Source organism: Bidens hawaiensis, unplaced genomic scaffold (genome assembly GCF_021521415.1).
Source record: "Bidens hawaiensis isolate Kalapana, Puna unplaced genomic scaffold, B.hawaiensis_p1.1 tig00004931_1, whole genome shotgun sequence".
In the NCBI taxonomy this organism is placed as follows: domain Eukaryota; kingdom Viridiplantae; phylum Streptophyta; class Magnoliopsida; order Asterales; family Asteraceae; genus Bidens; species Bidens hawaiensis.
The window spans coordinates 326933-348919 of NW_027491311.1; the positions used below are offsets into that span (position 1 = coordinate 326933).

The following is a 21987-nucleotide window of genomic DNA, read 5'->3' on the forward strand; positions in this document are numbered from 1 at the left end:
AGGAACACTACATTTTTCTGCAATTTGGCACGTTCTTGTTCAGTCAGTACCTTCGCATGACTGAAAGTCATTCACTATCAAATCGGGTGTTGAATCAACTTCTGATAGTATTAAGTCTCCAGGAAAAGCAAAACTATGTATGTCTTATGTTTATGGGTTAGAGCGATTGCAAATATGCTCATATAACCTAAACATGAATGAGAAACAAAAGGCACGCATTTGCTAGACACATACAAAATGTTTAGCAAATCTAGACACAAACAGTCAGATACACATGCATATATTTCCCTATAATAATAATAATATGATGGTAAAGGTCTACAAAGAAAGTATTAGTAAATATTAAAAACACTTTTGTATACCTTCAATAAGTTGGCCAAAAGATTGGAAAGCATTTAGCAAGCAATCTTCAGAAGTCCTAAATGAGAGTACATTGCCATTCAAAGGTCCAAGACCAGTTTAGAAGCTCTAAATTTATAGTACCTGGAAAACACAAAATGCAGCCAACAGTAGGCAGGCTAGCGGGTAAGACATTCAATTATAAAATCAAACATATTCATACCAAGAGACATTACCCCGTTAGAAGTAGGCTAGTAATTAGCCAGAGCTCCGCCCTAATTTTCACCACCAAATTCACCAGGAGGTCCTCTACTCTAGGCCCACCAAGATAACCATCAAATCCTGAACAGGTACCCTTCAAATCCTAATGCGAAAGCGATACCGTGAGAAAAAAGAACACGGTTTACAAATTAAGTGAAAGACTACAGACGACATGCAAAACAAAAATTAAGGAAGGTTGAACAAACATCTGCCAGGTAGAAATTAGAAAAACATAAAATAAAATGGGAAGAAGTAAAAAGGAAGGTTGGAACCGTACGTGGCAGAAAAGGGGATACGTGGAGCACAGATACAGAAAAATAACTTATGCAGGTGCCAAGTGGAAAACCAAGTTACAACCAATAATTAGTAACGTACAACTAAAATAGTCAGGCATTATTTTAAGTTTTAACTACAATCACTAATGCACGTAATACAAACATCATATATAGCAATTTGAATGAATAGTGAAGTTGAGAGTATGTCGACGGATCAAAAATATAATTAATATATATAATACAATATGATAATATAATAATATAATAACCTTCATATAATAATATTTATAATATAATAATAATCAAATAATAATAATAATAAAATTTTGATTCCATTTCATGAAGGAATAAAAATAAAATACCTACTTTCAAAAGAATGAAAATCCTATATTTGAAAGAAATTTAATTTCTTGTGGAATAGTTAAATAATCGAACATTTTTTTTTTCATTCCTTTGTAAAGATTCCACCTCTTATTTCTTTATATCAAACGCTACCATAGAGTAGTATCGCTCACATGACATGTGAGGACGACGAATCTGATGTTTTTCTTTTGAAGGTGTAGCTGAACAACCTTTTTCCGGCTACTTTCACTAATTTATGTTATGTTGATGATTTAGCAATTACAATTTCATACCTGCAAACAAGCATATGGCTCGTTTCCATTTTGTACTTTTGACTGAACATCTTTGTTTAAGAAATTATCGCATCTTCATGAAAATGCATTTCTTTGTTTATTTTTATAAAAGCATTTAACTATATTTGGATTTATCAGTTCAACCTGCAAATGAATCTACATGAAATTCAGGACCGCTTGACACATCTTTTAGTTGAATTATTTTTAATTCCGCGGGATCCTGCAAATCAAATCCCGTGCTTGTAGTATAGGCACCCGTGTGCAACTCATCGCAGCAAAACCGCTTTATGCACTCAAAGGCGCTGCAACCAGATTGACACTAAACAATAGTTTAGCTCGTGTGCGCAACGGTAAAACCACTTTGTGCAGTCAAAGGCCCTGCCATAGGATTCCCACCCGATTCCGACCAAATTGTTAAAGGCGTTCCCACTGGATTCCTACCCGATCCTGCCCAAATTCTGCAAATGATAATAAAATAATTAACAAGGTGAATGCTAATACAAATGCTCGTCACTGTGACAGAGTTCTCGTTTTTATTAACTTTCGTTGCGGTTTACGAGTAAAACTATCCTAGTTTTCTTTGGTAGACTCATCAATGGAGCATGTGTTTCTAACAATATCATATAGACCAAAACTTTTATTTACAAGTGAGGAGCCTACCTCGGAATTGCGCTCTTGAGGTAGGCTAAGATCCATTAAGCAAGAAAGAAGGCCCAAGACAAAAGGAAAAAGATCATTCTAGAATGATGCTTGGTGGGAAAGAGATTTGGGAGGGAAATGGTCTCCTTTTTACCTGATCCGGTTGGTAGCCTAAGATATATTGTCTCAAGACAAGAAGCATGATCCGGGGGATAAAAAGCCAAGGAGTGATCGGACCCAGTGGCGGATCCAGGATTTTTTTCCAATGGGTTCACTTTTTTAAATGCTCTAATTTTATATGACCGGTCATAAAAAATTTCGGGTCGATTCAACGGTTTGGGTCGGGTAAGGTTCATTACATAACATAAATATGATAAATTAACAAAAAAACAAACATCGTCATAGAAAGGATAACGTACATAATAAAGATACGATTGTCTTTTTAAAATTAAAAAAAAAAAAAAGAACTTACTTATAGTTGTTCTCTACGAGTTTTCATTTTTTGCAAACGTTGCATCACATCTTCAATCGAAACTTGTTGAAGGAACTCTCTTTCAATGTAAAAAAATACAAGCATCGTTCAATAATCCATCACCCATCCTATTACGTAATTCCGTCTTCAAATGCTTCATTGAAGAAAAACTTCTTTCAACACTCGCCGTTGCAACCGGTAAAACTAACGATATCTTTATTAAACGATAGACCAACGGGAAATCGATGTGTTTTCTTGTTTCCACCATCTTTTTGGCAAGCTCACTTACCCCATTCAAGTTGTCAAAGCGTGTATCTTCTTTCACATTAGCAATGTAGGTGCCGAGTTCATAGATAAGTTTGTCTTTTTCATCAAAATTAAAATCACATGGATACATCTCGGCCAACTTTAGCAAATTTAGTTTATCAAAGGCTTCAAAATTTAGACACGGGCTCAAAGAACTCACATAAGTAAGCAAGTTAGTGGTTACCTCGTTAAAACGGTTACCAAGCTCTTGAATTTGCATATCGAGAACCGTGTTAAAATTGTTAACCACATAATGGTGACGATTAGTGATGTCGGTCTTCTTTCTTCGATTTTTCAGGTCAACATAAGCGGCTTCCATGTTAACCATTTCAATATCATACTTGTCACAAAAGGATGTGACATTTATCAAAAGCGAGTCAAAACCTTCAAGTCGATAGGTTTGTAATTCTTCTTTAGTAGTTTTGACTAGCTTAACCGCATTCAATATATCTTGATCTTTTCTTTGAAGTGCTTCACACAATGTGTTAGTAACACCCAAAATGTGCTTCATCAAATGTAGATAAAACACAAAAGTAAATGTTCTCATGTATAATTGAAATCCATTTGCTTGACTTTTGTGAGCATCAATTTCTCCCGAATTTTTTATATATTCAAGCACGTCAATAACACTAGGATATAAAGAAAGCAACCGGGTCATCGTTTTTTCATGAGAACTCCAACACATATCTCCGGCTCTTGCAAGTGACAGTTCTTGATTCTGTCCACTTCCAGTTTCAACTTCCGGATTCAATCCCAATCTTTCTCTTTGACTTTCTCTTATCAAATCTACCCGCTTGCAAGATGCACCAACAACATTTACTAAACTTGATACTTCATTTAAAAATTTAAAAATGTCATGATGTTTGTTTGCAAGAGCCACAACAATAAGTTGAAGTTGGTGAGCAAAACAATGAACAAAATATGCCGATGAATTTTCTTTCAAAATCAAAGCTTTCAAACCATTAAACTCATCGGACATGTTGCTTGCACCATCATATCCTTGGCCTCTAATCCTACTCAAACTCAAATTGTAGTGAGCAAATAATTCATCAATTACCTTCTTAAGAGATAATGCGGTTGTTTCCATTACATGAACAAGGCCAACAAATCGCTCTTTCACAAATCCAAATTTATCAACATATCTCAATACCATAGCCGTTTGTTCCTTTTTAGAAACATCCCTCGATTCATCAACTAATATGGAAAAGACATCATCACTAAGTTCATCAAATATCTTCTTTAATACTTCTGCTGCGAAATAATTACAAAACTCTTTTTGGATTGATGGAGCCGTCATTTGGTTATTCCTTAGAGCATTGCTTAATATAACTTTATCAATTTCTTCATTTACTACTCCAAATAATTTTAAAAGCTCTATGAAATGTCCTCTATAAAGAGATGTTTCCGACTCATCATGACCACAAAAAGATAACGCACCATTCAACAATCCTTTAGTAGCTATAACCGAAGCACTTAATCGAATTCTATATTCTTTTTTGTTTTATCAGTTTTTTATCAAGTGCCACATGTACAGATTGAGCTTGGTTAAGCAAGTCTTCCCCTTTTTTACGTGCTTTGTCGTGTAAACTATTGCATTTACCGGCATGAGTTGTAAATCTTGAGATTCTATGCCAACACCGTACCCCTTCACTCACAAAAGCATCATTGTGTCCAATTTCCTTAAACAAGTAACAATATAAGCAATACGCTTTATCCGTTTTGACACTATATTCCAACCAATTTCCATAATTTTGTGTGTACCAATCCTTATTAAAATGTCTTGCTTTACCACTAAAATCTGTTTGTGGAAACTCATGCTCTGTTGGTTGACATGGACCTCTAAGCAAATAAGTTCGTCTAATTTCATCTTTTTGACTTGGATGATATGATGAAATTGGTTTCCTTTCCGAAGGATCCCATGGAAGATCATCCAAATCTATTCTTGAGGGTTGTTTACTACTTGAAGATGATGATTGAATGTTTGATGGTTCACTTGAGAAATATCTTTTAATATTCATAATGCCTACAAATCAAATTTAAACATCACTAATTTTCTAATTCAATTAAAAACTTCAACATAATAATTCTTTCTAATTGTAATTTCAATAAATAAACAAAAATAATTGAAGCAAAACAACAAAATATTGAATATATCAAATACCTTAACTTGAAAACTGAAGTGAAGGAGAGATGGAGATTAGGAGAGATGGAGTCGGAGAGGAGGACGGCGGGTGAAAGAGTGACGGCCGTCGGCAAACGGAGGCGGAGTGGCGGACTGCCGGAGTTCAAGTGCTTGATGGTGGAATGTTGGGCAGTTAGGGTTTGCTATCTGTTGGTTCGTGTGTCTGTTGTGCTGTATGTTTTGTTTGTGTTAGCAGATGTGGGGTAATTGGCTAAATAATTAAAAACCCTAAGGTAGCTGGATAAAAAAAAGAAAAAAAAAGGCGCTGATGACAAGACTCAAACCCGGGTTTGCTGTGTTGAAAGGAGGAGTGTTACCACCAGACCAGAATTATAGATTGTATATGGGTTCACTCTCAAACTATATGTGGGTTCACTCTCACAAAATATACCTATATTCTATATAAATTTCGAGACTCAGTGGGTTCCCGTGAACCCGTATGTTACTCTATAGATCCGCCCCTGATCGGACCGAATGAAGAAAGGAAGAACTAGAGGAAATGTATAATATCAATATACCCATTGTACATGTTGTATAACCCTTTCTCTCTATATAAGGGAAAGGGAGATCACAAATCATTCAACCAATACAAGATACAAGAAACATATTACTCATGCTTTCTGTAAGGCCCTGTTCCCGATAACCCTACTTTGGTGTTGGATTTACTCATAAACACAGTTCTAAAATCAGAGTTAATTAAAACTTTCGCGGAATAATTTAAAACTTCATACATCACATTACAAAACATTCATTCTTGTATTAACATACAAATTGTGATTAATTAAAACAATCTTGACACTTCTTCGTAGATGCCAATCTTTTCTGTCCATGCCATGTGTCCCTCCTCAAGCCAACGGCCTCAATCTATTTGCCTGCGTGCATACTAAATGTCAGCTACGCTGAGTGAGTTCTAGTTAATCATTTAACATACAATACATTCATATCCTTACTCATACGCATCCGAAGATACGTATTCATACCTTATTTACTCCTACTTCTTTCATATAAACTTTATATACATGCACACGCGCTTACATACTTTCTTTCATAAAGCCTTGTGATTTACCATAGGCTATTCTATCTCTACCATCACATATATTATTAGGGTCTGGTCCCTTATGTCTCAGATATTATCAGGGTCTGGTCCCTTCTGTCTCAGATATTATCAGGGTCTGGTCCCTTCTGTCTCAGATATTATCAGGGTCTGGTCCCTTCTGTCTCAGATATTATTAGGGTCTGGTCCCTTTGTCTCCAATAACCATACCTGTCACGTTACTCGATCATACATTCATTTTCATTCAATACTTAGTCATACATATAACATACACATATCATACACTTACCGCTTAAGTGAAGTGTATTAACAACTATCACAAGGAGTATGCACACAGTCTCGAAAACATAACGGATAAGGGGGCTAGAAACTCACCTGAAGTCGGTTTCTCTCGCCGTTAATAGTAATGCCCTTCTTTAGCTGTGCACGGCTAACTGTATAACGCATTACGAGTGTCAAATATCCATTACTACTACTTCTTATATCTAAGTCAATGACACCCTCAACTAAGGGGGTTCGGGGGCAGCGCCCCTGGTAGCGGGGTCTAAGGGCGGCAGCCCCTAGCAGGGTCCAAGGGGAAGCGCCCCTGGGTGGGGTTGAGCAGAATTTTATTTTCATTAACGGTCCTTTAACAAAAATGCATCAGAAAATGAATTTTATAAAATTTCTCATGGAAGAATTTCGCTTCGCATGCATGGAATTTCGCTTCGCATGAAACTGTTTCGCTCCGCATGAAACTGTTTCGCTCTGTTTCGCTTTGCATGGAACTGTTTCGCTTCGCATGACTGTGCGATGCGAAATTACCTTTTTCGCTTCGCATGAAACTGTTTCGCTTCGCATGACTGTGCAATGCGAAATTACCTTTTTCGCTTCGCATGGTCATGCGATGCGAAATAGCCTTTTTCGCTTCGCATGGCTTATGCGATGCGAAATTCTTCTTTTTCTTTGTTTTTACCATTTAATGACCATTTTACTTCGTGACTCTTCCGTAGGACCCGATTTTACCCTTTTTAGGGGTTTTGGGTTGTACCAACTTTGCATACTTGCGTTTTATAAGGCCCGAACATCACATTTTTACCATATAACATTCTCGTGGCGTTATAACTTATCAAGTTCATGTTTTTCTTCCATCATATACCCCGATCTATCCTTCTATCGGTTTGCATGTCGAATCCGACCTAAAACTTAACCTTTAAAACCAAAACTCACCTTTTGTTGGTCTCGAGTTCGGATCTGGACAGATCCGTGGAGCTTGGTGGTGTTTCTTGTTGTTTTATGGTGTTTTCACCCAAGATTCTACCTTCCTTTTGCTTGGATCCGAATCCGAATTGCTAGAGAGAAAGTGTGTGTTTTCTACCGTGTGTGTTGTGTAAAGAAATGGTAAAGAAACGTTACCCCAATCGGTAATAGGTTTCAACACTGGCGCCATCCGTGGGACCTCTTGATCACGGGTCTCATTTAAACCTCTAAAAGAATGGTCTATCAAATTCGCCGCCGCCACGTTGTCTCGCCGGCAAAAGGTCTTGGTTTTTCGTCCACAGTTTCGGTAAACAAGCACCAACCTAGTTCAGGTTCTCCGACGTTATTTCAGTCGCCGGAATCTTTTTCCCAACTATTCGGAATATTCCGTGAAGTTAAGGATCTTGAAATATTCTCTGGCGGGTCTTGAAAAGTCAGACACGGCGACTGCTTTCAACCAACAAGACACATGCTCGTTTTCTTTTACTATTTCAACCACTTTGGTGACAGACCATCGCAACTGCTTGCCCCGGTTCCATCCGAACCAGCATCGTCACTAAGTACAAAGTTCCCACAAGTGCACATCCATAACAGGAAGATATAAAAAACACTAGTGGACCAGTTTTGTTCGAAAATGAAGACGATATGGAGGTTGAAGACATTACGGTCGAAAGGCCCAAGATAACCTCGGAGTTCATATGAACTCACAGAGACATTTAGCATGCATCGAAGTGCAAAAGCGGGAAAAAATGCAATTGTCTACACCTTATTTAGGTCTACACATGGTTCAGTAAAATGGGGGAGTGAAGCAGCTCAGTTTTGTGCCCTTTCCGTTCAGTTTTGAGCCTCTTTCACTCACGTTCGAGCCTATTAGCTCAGGATAACTAGTCTTATAGTGGGACCCGTCCAAAGGAACAATAAATGTTGTCGATATGTCTGAAGATATTTTTATTACTGTTGACTCCGGAAACACCTCACCGGATGCTCCCCTCCTAACAAATATAATCAGCAGTCCACTTCATCAGGTTTCTGTTACTTTAGCACACTATATAGGTTATAAGAATTGTTTTATATCACCATTGAAGCTTGAAGTTCCATCAAAACATCAAAGTATGAATTTCTATCTAAAACCAAGAATATATATAAAAAAAGGGCAAAAGAATATATATATATATATATATATATATATATATATATATATATATGTAAACACCATTCTCTCTCTCTCTCTCTCTCTCTTTGGTGAAAGAGGAAAGAAAAATGATGATGACGGTAGGGATAAAAGTTTTACACATTGAGAACTCAAACACATTATTTGGCCACTTTGACTTCTACAAAGGCTTAGTCTAACACATAGACAAAGATGTTGAGAATAAAAATAAACAAAAAGATCTTTTCCAAGAAGTTATGATAGGTCATCCAAAGTTTTTCATAAAAATCTAGACATGTGTTTATATATGGCGATTACACTATATAAACACGATTAAAATTCAATTAAACACACCAAACCATCCTCACTCCATCGCCACTCAAACCCCTATCCTAATTGCAACACCAGAAGCCGTTAAGATCAAGTTTTAGCTCGTGTTCTTGACCGAAACTATAATCCAGCGGTTACCTTCAATTCGAACTTAAAACGGGTAATTGTTATATTCATTCAGATCGTTTTTTACCAATGATCAGCAACCCTAAATCAGTTTTAATCTACAATGACCAATTAATCCGTTTTACAATTCTAAGGTTTATACTTGATATTGGGGAAAGTCACCTGGTGTTCTTAATAAACCATTTTCATAATATAACCAAGTGCCTGCTCTGTTTGACTTGTGAACCGGCCTAGGGTGCAGGTTTGAGTCCCCCAGGTCCAGTTTTGTTATTATTTTTTTCAAACCCCCTTTTCTTTTATAATAATACTATCATTATATATTAATAACATTTAATAAATAACGAAACCGAACCTTCGATACTCCCCGACCCGGTTTTTTTTTCTTTCATTTTTAGTTTATTTAACCTATTTTATTTTAGGTTTTTAAATAGTAATCATTTTAAATACTAGTAATAATAATAATAGAAATACTAACACTAACACTAATAATAATAATAATAGTGTAAACCCGAAAAGACTTCAAAATTCTTTTTAAACAAATTTGTAACCGTTATACCGTATTGCATTAGCTTATTGTTTATACCCTCTAGTTTATATTAATTACATATTTTCGATAATTAAACTAATGATATTTTAATCGTATTTAGAACCTAATCGAATCCCAAAATTCATTACAAGTCTTGTTAATTTTTCATTATAATTAATCAATATTATATGTAACAACTAGGAACTTTTGTCGACGTATCCCGATGAGCTCGACCATTTCAATCTAAATTTTTATCGTCATCTCGTCTCCGTTAACCCACTCCTTAAGGTGAGTTTACATACCCCCTTTTTTCCATCTTTTATATTTTGGGGGTAGCATGTATAACTTATTAACTTTACTCATGTTTTATTTCCTCATTATTCAAAACACAATTCAATTTATGTTTATGTGTGATTATTGCATGCTTTATGATTATGCTCTATGTGCTTAAGTGTTTATTTTATGTTTGGTGGTTGGTATCTCATCCTCGTCTATTCTCATCTAGTATGATCATACACCTACCCAAGTACATTGATTTCGTATCAATAGGAACGGGTCCACATCTATTTAGTTGTTTATTTTCATAGAAATTGTAATGCTCATCATTTACATATGAATTGTGATTTTCCTATACATATATACAACAAAAACTTATGTAATTCTCACCAACATTCGTGTTGGCAAACTCTATTTTTATATATGTTACAAGTTCAAGTATTTGATATATTCAAGATCGAAGATCATTAGTTGACCTTAGGATGTTTACTCAAATTACAAGTTATAATGTATTTACTTATTGAATTTGTTTACTTGTTTAATGTTAATGAAGTTAAATAATTATTGTCGCTTTAATTAGTGTCTTTTGAGCTACTGTCCAATCAATACGTTACGCTCCAGCATGTTCCGCCTTTGGTCGGGGTGTGACAGTCACATGAGAGATGAAAAGTAAGTACAGTTTGAAAGCATGTACATTTGACCTTTTCTAAACAAAAAGTTCACGTTTTACAAGACATATACCATGGCAAATATGTTTTTCAAATGTCAATTTCTCACCCACTCTCCTACATCAATGTTGGGATGATATTTACCTTTGTCATGATGACAATCTTTTAAAGCTATAAAAAATCTTTTTTATTTTATTTATTATTATTGATTGTTGTATAATACTTTGGTTTAATCAACATATAAAAACTTTGGTTTAAAAGTGGAACATATTTCCTTGCAAAGCATAGATATATGTAGTTGACTTTTTACAAGAAAAGGATATGACAAACACGGGGGAACCAATAAATCTTGATTATCACAAAGCTTGTCTATCATTTATGGAACATATATATGACAACATGAGAACTAATAATCCATTCAGAACTAAGCCCGTTACAAGGAAGCCATTTCATAAGTTAGCCCCTTCCAAGACAACCCCTTCGGAATGACGCCCCCCCCCCCCCCCCCTACAAAACACTTCATTCATAATGAAGCCCCTTACTAAACAATTGCTTCAGATGAAAGTCCCTTACTAAACAATCTCTTTAGAATGAAGTCCCTTACTAAACAATATCTCCAGAACAAGGTCCCTTACCGAAAAATCTCTTTAGAATGAAGTCCCTTACTAAACAATTTCTTCATAGGATTGAGTACAAACATGTTTCAGTCCCGTCATGCAAAACGGCCATATCTTTTTCTTTTCACGTACTCTACATGAATTTTCGATCTACCCATGTTCAGGTTCTGAATCTTTTAACTCTCTTTAGCATAAGAAAATAAGTCAAAAGAAAATTAGGAGGAAATGCAGTTTCACCATTATTTCTTTATCTAAGAATAAAGCAAATAGATAAATAAATAAAAAAGTTGACTTTAATGGAAGATTAGTACAACACGTGGCATATAAAGTGTTGAAAACTATAAGAAGAAAATATGTGTTGCCTTTTCAATTATGAAGGGGAAAAAAGTAAATGTACTAAAGCATTTACAATATAAGAAGAAAATCGAAAACTTTATGGATGAAAAAGACATTTTGACAAAAGATAGCACATGAGTGCTTATCCCGTGCTCTACAAAGAGCAACAAGTATTCCACATACAATTTATATTTTTATATTATTAATTCTCATCAATAGCCCACTGCTTAAAAAAAAGAGAGAACAAATAATGAAGTCAATTGTGGTAGGTAAAGCATTTTTCATATTAACTTTTGTTTGTGTCAGAATCAATAATCAAAGATCCTTTTTGAAAGTGAAAGCCCTTTGAAAGATTCAAAACACACAAATTACTTTCTAAAATTATTAAATTATGTTACCATGAGTTTTGAAAGACATACAAGAATATTTTACAGAAAGCATTAATGATTTGAAATGTTTTATACATATAGCTACACATTTATATTAAAGCTTATAGTGCATACTTAGATCTCCCATATGGGAGACAACTCTTAAGTTTGTCATGCAGGAAATCTTGAAACGTTAATGAAAAAATTGTTACATATTTGAAAGTGTTTCTTAAGAAGAAAGAATCTCTCCTAGGTACTGCAGGATTTCCCCTAAAGAGGGGAACAATACCCTCCCAATAGATCAGGAATTCAAAAAGTTCCTTTTAGAAGAGGGAAGCCATATTATTATCCACCTTCAAAGGTGCACCACCTACTTTAATTAAGCGATCGACTACAACAAACCACATGCAACCTTGATAGGAATACTTGGGATATATGATCGTAGAAGCATCAAGATAACAACTTTCGTTCTAAAGAACTCGGTCGAACAAGACAAGCACCAAATTATTTGGCATAATATAAAGCTCATAAGTAATGAAGAAAGTTTCGGATGTGGAAAGTAACTTCAAGAAGTGTTAATTTGTTACTACCGTAACCACAAGGTCTCAAAAAAATAAAGACCACGTCAAAAAAAAGCTTCACGAACATCACAACGTCTCACACCTACGTCTCACACCTCTGGTGCTCTCCCAAGAAAAAGAGTCCCCTTCCATGAGACAGGGTTAAAGAAAATGTTCATTCCACAAAGAAGGGACCCCTTCCTACAACAACATTCCACCTTCCAAGAGTTTCCTTTAAAGAAGAAGAATTCCCTTTCAAGGGAGGACGTGTTTAAAAAGGTCCTTTCCATAAAGAAGGAACCTTTTTCCTACTTCAATGTTCCATATTACAAGAATTCTCTCTAAAAGAATCCCCTTCCATGAGAGGGCATGTTTAAAAGTTCCTTCCATAAAGGAGGAATCCCCTTCTCATAACATTGTTTCATATTACAAGATATTTCACTAAAGAAGAGTAACCCCATTCCAAGGAATGGCTATTCAAAAAATTCTATCGATAACGAAAGGAAAAGCCTTCGGTGGCAACACTTAACATTTCAAAAGTTTCTTATGATGAAGAAACCTTTATACCCATATTATCTTAATGGAAGGGAGCAAACCCCTTCCATTAGCCCCTTCCAAAATATTCTTTCATAACAAAGCCCCTTCCAAAACATTCTTTCATAACAAAGCCCCTTCCAAAACATTCTTTCATAACAAAACCCCTTCCAAGACAAGCAAGTCATAACGGAGCCCCTTCCAAAAAGGAAGCCTTCTTTCAAGACAATTCATTCCTAATGATGCTCCTTCCAAAACAATCACTTCATTACAAACACTTCTCCCAGGCAACCCATACTGAATCCCCTTGCCATGTTACAAGAATCTTTTCAAAAATAAGATGCGCTTTCCAAGGGATAAGGTGCTTAAAATTCCCTCTATAAAGAAAAAATATCATTTGGGCAAGAATTCTCTGCAAAGGAAAGCAGCCTCTTCCAGATTTTCTTTTTCAAGAAGAATAATCCCTTTCCAATGAAAGAAGTATTTAAAAGGTTCCTCCCATTAGAAATGAGCGCCTTCTATAGCAACATCTATGTAAGACCCCGAATCCCGGGAATCCTACAGTTGGTAATCATACAGGAAACTTAACAAAATTTTTAAACCCAAGACAGTTCATTTCATTTTCAAAAGTTCAGAGTATAAGATCAGTGGAAAATCATAAGTACTGAAACAAGTTCCCAAACCCGGGAATTATGCCCAAAACCAAAATTAAATGTGTCTAGTAATAATTGAAAAGAAACAGTGTTCGTTATTGAATTCCCCGACTAGATATGTCTTCAACCGTCCAAGTAGTCTCGAGCAGGTCCAAGCGGTAAGCATCCTCCTCTTAACCTGAAAATCACACTAACGTACACACAAAGTCAGCTTGAGCTGAGTGAGTTCAAGTTTTAATAATTGACATTTATATAAATCATTCCAATAGTTTAGATATAATATGGAATATGAGTAGTTAGGCCATAATAAACGATAAATAGTCATACTTATATATCTATATAATTATATCTCTATGCATAACATCTAAGTAATAACATCAGGGTCGAGCACACATACAACCCAAACAAGTAACATTCCATCCGATGGTGATCATGCCACTTGAGCCTCCACCCTTACGGGCTTTCTAGGGCCCGCCATAAGATTTTAGAACATGAGTAGTATAGTTTGGCCCGGCTAAGATCACCACTCACCGTATGCAAACACAAAGTAGGCATACGGAAACATCCATAGTTAATAATAACTAATTAACATCACTAATCATAGGCTATAAGATAACATACATACAAACATACTTAAATATCATTCCAAGACATACTCTAATACAAGTAAACCAGGGGGCAGTATTGGAGGATCCAGAATTTTTTTATACGGGGGGTACAATACGAACCGACACAAAATAGATCAACAAAAAATAATGTTAAAACAACCATTCATTAAATATTCAAAATAAAATTCAAAGTACGTCGATTACAATTGTCCTCTATGTGTTTTCATCTTTTGGAAAAGCTCGATTACATCTTCATTAGTTACATTGACAAGTTCATCTACTTCCACAGCACAAATGACACAAGCGTTCAAGAAATCATCACTAATACGGTTGCGCAAACTTGACTTTATTCATTTCATCGCCGAAAAAGATCTCTCCACAGATGCAGTTGCAACAGGCAAAACCAATGCTAGCTTTAATAGTCAATATACCAAATGATAAGATAGATGTTTCCTTGTCTTCACGATCATTTTAGAAAGGTCGGCGATACTCTTCAAGTTAGCAAACTTTGTGTCATTTAGAACACTATGATGATATAAGGATAGTTGATGCTCAAGCTTAATCTTTTCCCTATCATCAAAATCATATGGATAGAACTCACTCAACCAAAGTAACTTTGATGTGTTGAATTGAGCAAAAGAGTCACGCGGACTCAAAGCCGCCATATTTTTAAGCAATTCCATGTTAACTTCATTAAATCGATCACCAAATTCTTGAAGCAACTTATCCATAATAGCGTTAAAACAATCAAACTTGAAATAATGTCGATTGGTGATTTTGTTCCTTTGGTTCCGAGATCTTGAAGGAACATAATCTTTCTCCGTGTCCAATATTTGAATATTATGCTTACCACAAAAATTAGATGCCTTTGCTAAAACTTTATCAAATCCACTTTCTCTAAAATTTTGCAAGACCGCTTTGGTTGATTCCACCATTGAAACCGCTTCTACCATATCTTGATCTTTCTTTTGAAGTCCTCTTCATAAAGTATTTGTTATTCCTAAAATGTGAAACATCAAATGTAGATAAAACAAAAATTCAAATGTTTTGAAGTATTCTAAAATACCATCCGCTTGACGTTTGCTAAGATCATTAGGGCATTCCTTTACAATATATTCAAGCACATTAACAATGGATGGAAACATATCAATTAAGCGCATAAGTGTTTTGTAGTGAGAATTCTACCGTGTATCTCCTGGCCGTATAAGAGAAAGCTCTTGGTTTAACCCACTTCCGGTCATAATTAACCCACAATTAATCTCCTTTGCTACCCTTTCTCTCTTAGTTTCTCAAAGAATGTCATTTCTCTTACAAGAAGCACAAACCACATTCAACAAAGTGGCTATCTTATCAAAAAAAACGCCCAACACCCAAAAATTATGGATATCGTCCTTAGTATTTAGAACTTTAGAGCATTCTCAACCTGTTCTTTAAAAATATGTGAGGAAGATTTGTATATTATATGTTATAATTATTAGTAGTTGTAAATGGAGGAGAGATAAAATATTATACGAGAAAGTTAAATTTGAAGTTTCACTACTCATACCGTATAATTTTTTAATATTTTTTCAAAGTGGCTGTGAGCGGTGGAAAAATAAAAGATAATGATAAGTGTAAAAAAATATTATTTAATTAAACAGAAGAGAGAAAAACATTGATTATATGGAAGAGAATGGGTTAAGAGTGCTCTTAGATTATGAATATTATGTGTTTTGTCCTAGTTAAATACGTGTTAAAAAATAAAAAGATTTTTATATATATCCTCTTTCTAAACACTAAGGGTATGTTTGGTTGGAGGTAATAGAATGAAGAGGGAATGGAATGGAAGAAGGAATGGAATGGACAAGAGAATGAAATGGATCATTACCATTCATTTTCCTTGTTTAGTTAACCTATAGGAATGAAATCATTTATTAATTTTTATTGTTTAGTATCTAAAACACTTCTATAGGAATGAAATCATTTATTAATTGTAGAAATGAAATAAAAATAATAAAAACACTTCTATCTCGAAAAAGTGAATACTTTTTAAACAAAAAAAACATACAATGGCGACGGTGGTAGCTCCGGCGACGAAATTGGTGGTGGCGGTGGCGGTGGCGATGGTGGTGGCAACGGTGGTGGTGTCGGCGGAGTTGGTAGTGGTGCCGATGGTGGTGGTGGTTGTTAGGTGATGGTGTTGTTGAGAAAGTAAGGTGAAGGAGGAATGGAATGGAAAAAAAAAGAAGAGGGGTGGGAAGGAATGAATTTGATGAAATAGGATTCCATGTGTAATGGATGATTCATTTCCATTGAGCAACCAAACACCACTTTTTTTATTCCTACGTAATAAATCATTCCATTCCTATTGTTATTCCTGCGTGCCAAACGCTACCTAAAAGTTAATTACGTATTTCCCTTCCTCATGTCAATTCACCCATTTACCCTTCTTCAATTTACAATACCTAGTAATCATATTGGAAAAATCCAAGCGTCGGCTTCTTTTCTCCATTGACGAAGACTTCTTCTTTAAGCGATTGTGCGAACGACATCCTCTGGAGCAACATGTTATTCGCAGCCTCTAGATTCACGTCTGGTATGTAATATTTTTTTAGGGTTTTTTTGTTGTCCGATTATGGCAGTGTTTTGTTTGTTCGATTATGAAAAGTGTATAAGCAGATGATTCTCTTTAAGAATTATTTTCATGTATTATATAGTTGTTGGATTGGATTTCTCGTTAATGGAAAGATATTTTAATTCTACGGCATCGGCATCCATTCAAGGCCGAGTGAAGGTCAATCAAACTGAACCAAAGGATTTAGTAGCTAATTAATGGCCAAATTCTGAACTACTTCAACAATGAAAGGTCGTTATAAATTCGTGTTTAATTTTGTTAGATTGTCTTTTTTACCTAGACGCTGTTTTTATATTGATTAGTCTGAATGTTTTGTTTTTAGGGTTTGCCAAAACAGTAAAGCGATTACATGAGCTTCAAAATTGGTATTGTTGGTTTTGGTGGAACCGGTTAGTTTTGGAATTTTGTTTATGGACTTTGTATCTGTTGGGTATGACATTATCATCTTTTACATCCAGTTTAGGCCAAAGAAAGAAATTTGTACCGAATACTACCTCAAAAGGAGTTCTATAGCATTTTCAATCTAGTTTTCGCTATTGCAGACTTTTGTGATTGTTTTATGTTGAAAGTATCTGATCCTGCATAACTCAAAAGAGGTTCTATATCATTTCCTGATATTGATAATTGGTAGTGTTTGATTAGTTACAACATTATTAGGTTGATGTTGGTGGAGTATTTTTATTTGTTATAAGGAATTGTAATGTTCAAAAACCAAAATGGGTCAAAGATGGCAATTAATCAAGCACATTTTTTAATAACTAGAATATTTACAAATCTATGTTGTTCAATGGAAAAACTTTATCCATTATTTTTTATTTTGACTTAATCCTAGATGGTGATTAGCTCCGCTAATCATATGTTGTTGGATTTGTTTGTGATCAACAATTTTACCTAACTTTGTTTAACTTAGTATGCTATTGGATTAAAACTGTTGGCAACTTAATCATTACTCTTTGTTTTGGTTTATTCGCATTAGGTAGATTATGGAAGACGAAAATATGGATGCTATAGAAACCTACTCAATTACACTAGTATGGGAGAATATGGATCAATCACCAACACTTGAGAATGATATCATCCAAGATTTGTAAGTATAGGATAAAATTAAAATATGAAGGCTACTTTCGGTCATCTAAAGGGACAAAAATATCCGCTTTATCATCACTATGGACTCTGTGAAAAGAAATGCAAAAGGTTCAACCCCTCAAGATTCTATTCAACTTCAAGCCTCAACAAGTAAAAGGGGACCAAAAAAAAGAATTCAAAAGATCATGAACACAATTAATCAAAGTGGAGCAATTGCTTTTTTTTTTTTTGGGTATCATAATTGGTAGACATTGACAATTGTGTTTTTGTATTTGGAGAGGTAACTATGATTATCGGTGATTGTTATTTTAAAACAATCGTGTATGATGGTCTCTTTTGATCAACTACTGTTGATTAGGGCTGAATGATTCAATACCCAATGTTTTGTTAAGGAGCTATAAAGAAATACTATGTACAACAACTATTGGTTTATTAGTTTTTTTTTATGCTCGATATATAACGGCTATTGGAATATTCATATATTTGTTCTATACATATGACTTCTGATTTATATATTTGAAAACAACAATAAAAAGTTGAAATATACAAATATTATATGACAAAATATGTTCATATGCCTATAAAGTAATTACGTAAGTAAAAATACATTTTTTTCTATATTTGCTAACTATTAAAAAAAATCGACTCCAATAGGATATATGTAATTAATGTTTTTACAAAGGGGATATATGCAAATAGTTGTTTAATTAGTTCATTAAGTGTAAAACAGTCATTTAATTAGTTATTTCTAATGAAATGTAAAGATATGTAATATATGTAGTTTGGAGAGGAGAAATATGTAATTGATTTTTAAAGGTTTGGGTAAATATGTAATAACGGAATTTAAAGTGGGGACATATGTAAATGCCGCAAAAATAAAAATATTATTCCTCAATTAAAGAATGAAAGTATTAAAAAATTTGGGCCTACATACTTTTTTAAAGAGTAAAGTGTCAAAATGGTCCTTGAGGTTTGGTCAATAATGCGACTTTCCTCTAAAATTTTTGCTTTGTGCATCTGGGCCATCAAGGTTTTCCTCTTCTTGTCATTTACATCCAAATCACTAACCCCATTAGTTTTTATCATTAAATCAAGGGGTAGAATGGTCTTTTAATATTGCGTGTTTAAAAAAAAAAGAAATAGAAAACGTTACATTATTATTATTATAACAAAAAAAAGAGATAAATGGGTCCGATGAAACCTTATCTTTTTTTTTTTTGAATGTTTAAGCTTGCCTCCTACTATTTACAATAAATCGCCATTGCCAAGGATCGAACCCTGGACCTCTCACCCAAAGGCCTAAGCCTTTACCATCCCACCAAAGTAGAGATGGCCTTATCTACACAATTACCCCATCTCCTTCCACATCTTCTTTTGCAGACAACTACCACAGCCTCCACTCGATTTCCGATGACCTCTGACACCTTAATCTTTACCTTGTTATTATTGTTTTTATTTTTTAATAAGAATAAAACAAATAAAACTACATTATATAAAAAATAAAAAAATTACATTAAAATTAAAACACTAAATTAAAAAAAACTAAAAGTATACATAAAAAGTTGTTTTAAAAAAATTATTACTTATCAAGCTTATAATTTTTAATAATGATATCCTTTTTTAATTAGGCTAGAGCCCGGAATGGTCCAATAAGATGGTTCGATCGGTCATGTAAAAAGAAGAGCCATTTGTCTTTCTTCCAATCAAAGGCAGATCCAGAATTTTTTTTATACGCGGGGGGGGGGGGGGGGGGACAATACGAACTGACACAAAATAGATCAACAAAAAATAATGTTAAAACAACCATTCATTAAATATTCAAAATAAAATTCAAAGTACGTCGATTACAATTGTCCTCTATGTGTTTTCATCTTTTAGAAAAGCTCGATTACATCTTCATTAGTTACATTGACAAGTTCATCTACTTCCACAGCATAAATGACACAAGCGTTCAAGAAATCATCACTAATACGGTTGCGCAAACTTGACTTTATTCATTTCATCGCCGAAAAAGATCTCTCCACAGATGCAGTTGCAAGAGGCAAAACCAATGCTAGCTTTAATAGTCGATATACCAAATGATAAGATAGATGTTTCCTTGTCTTCACGATCATTTTAGAAAGGTCAGCGATACTCTTCAAGTTAGCAAACTTTGTGTCATTTAGAACACTATGATGATATAAGGATAGTTGATGCTCAAGCTTAATATTTTCCCTATCATCAAAATCATATGGATAGAACTCACTCAACCGAAGTAACTTTGATGTGTTGAATTGAGCAAAAGAGTCACGCGGACTCAAAGCCGCTATATTTTTAAGCAATTCCATGTTAACTTCATTAAATCGATCACCAAATTCTTGAAGCAACTTATCCATAATAGCGTTAAAACAATCAATCTTGAAATAATGTCGATTGGTGATTTTGTTCCTTTGGTTCCGAGATCTTGAAGGAACATAATCTTTCTCCATGTCCAATATTTGAATATTATGCTTACCACAAAAATTAGATGCCTTTGTTAAAACTTTATCAAATCCACTTTCTCTAAAATTTTGCAAGACCGCTTTGGTTGATTCCACCATTGAAACCGCTTCTACCATTTCTTGATCTTTCTTTTGAAGTCCTCTTCATAAAGTATCTGTTATTCCTAAAATGTGAAACATTAAATGTAGATAAAACAAAAATTCAAATGTTTTGAAGTATTCTAAAATACCATCCGCTTGACGTTTGCTTAGATCATTAGGGCATTCCTTTACAATATGTTCAAGCACATTAACAATGGATGGAAACATATCAATTAAGTGCATAAGTGTTTTGTAGTGAGAATTCTACCGTGTATCTCCTGGCCGTATAGGAGAAAGCTCTTGATTTAACCCACTTCCGGTCATAATTAACCCACAATTAATCTCCTTTGCTACCCTTTCTCTCTTAGTTTCTCGAAGAATGTCATTTCTCTTACAAGAAGCACAAACTACATTCAACAAAGTGGCTAACTTATCAAAAAAACGCCCAACACCCAAATGTTTTTTTACAACCACCACAACCACATAATAATACACATAATAAGATGATTTGCTTTCTTCTAAAAACTTTGCCTTCAACTCATTAAATTCACTGCGCATGTTGCTTGCTTCATCATAACCTTGACCTCTTAACCGGCTCGAACTCAAGTTATGTTTTGCAAAAAAAGTGTCAATAGACGACTTAAAACTGTTGAAGACGTTTCCATCACATGTACAAGTCCTACAAACATCTCTTTAATAATTCCATATGTATCAACATATCTCAAAACAATTGCCATTTGTTCTTTCCCGGATACATCACTAGACTCATCAACTAATAACACGAACACATCATCACCGATTTCATCAAAGATACGTTTAAGCACTTCTTCTTTAAAACAATGAGCAACATCCTTTTGAGTACTTGGACATAAATATTTGTTATTTCCTAATGCTTTTGGTAACTTTTTTAGTTCAACATTTTGACTTATGATCAAATCCATTAATTCCAAAAAAATTCCTTTAAAACTATTCATCGTGACCTCGAAATGATAATGCGCATTTCAAACAAAACCGACTGGCATCAATCATAGCAGTCAATCGAACTCGATTTGCTTTCCTCACAATATCATCTTGTTTATTGGCAGCAACATTAATAGACCGAGCTTGGTTTACTAGATCTTCACATCTTTGTATTTATTAGGAAAACTATTAACATCACCAACATGTTTATCAAATCTTGGCTCTTTCCAATTCTTATAGCCCGTTGTAATATATGTATTACGCCCCGCTTCATTAGAGTTTCTAATCCCGACAGTGTCTCTACATAAATAACAACATAGACAAAATACATTGTCTACTTTTACACTATAATCTAACCATCTGCGATGTGAATCAAACCAAGAAGGATGAAAACTGCGGTATTTATCCCCGTACATTGTTTTTGGAAACTCATGATTGTGTGGTTGGCACGGTCCTTTTAACCAATATTTTCTCCTTATCTCATCTCTTTGATTTGGATGACAATTAGAAATTTTTATACTATCAGCGGGATCCCACAGAAGATTATCCAAATCAACTAACTTAGGCATAGTCGGAGTAGAGATAGGAATCGGACCATCACTACTACTAGAA

At 34.6% G+C, this 21987-nt stretch overlaps 4 protein-coding genes across 4 annotated transcripts; all 4 read right to left on the bottom strand.

Moving 5' to 3' along the window:
- Positions 1-2703: 2703 nt before the first annotated feature.
- On the bottom strand, positions 2704-4224 carry LOC143628357 (uncharacterized). Its single transcript, XM_077097973.1, has one exon. The coding sequence runs from the start codon at positions 4222-4224 to the stop codon at positions 2704-2706; it is 1521 nt and encodes a 506-aa protein (XP_076954088.1).
- Positions 4225-14576: 10352 nt separating this feature from the next.
- LOC143628358 (uncharacterized) lies at positions 14577-15107 on the bottom strand. Its single transcript, XM_077097974.1, has one exon. The coding sequence runs from the start codon at positions 15105-15107 to the stop codon at positions 14577-14579; it is 531 nt and encodes a 176-aa protein (XP_076954089.1).
- Positions 15108-19848: 4741 nt separating this feature from the next.
- LOC143628359 (uncharacterized) lies at positions 19849-20451 on the bottom strand. The gene has a single exon (XM_077097975.1). The coding sequence runs from the start codon at positions 20449-20451 to the stop codon at positions 19849-19851; it is 603 nt and encodes a 200-aa protein (XP_076954090.1).
- Positions 20452-20679: 228 nt separating this feature from the next.
- Positions 20680-21356, bottom strand: LOC143628360 (uncharacterized). Its single transcript, XM_077097976.1, has 2 exons — positions 21103-21356; positions 20680-21061 (listed from the first exon to the last, which is right to left on the bottom strand). Exons 1-2 carry the CDS (start codon positions 21354-21356, stop codon positions 20680-20682), a joined length of 636 nt encoding a protein of 211 aa, XP_076954091.1.
- Between the last annotated feature and the right edge of the window lie 631 nt (positions 21357-21987).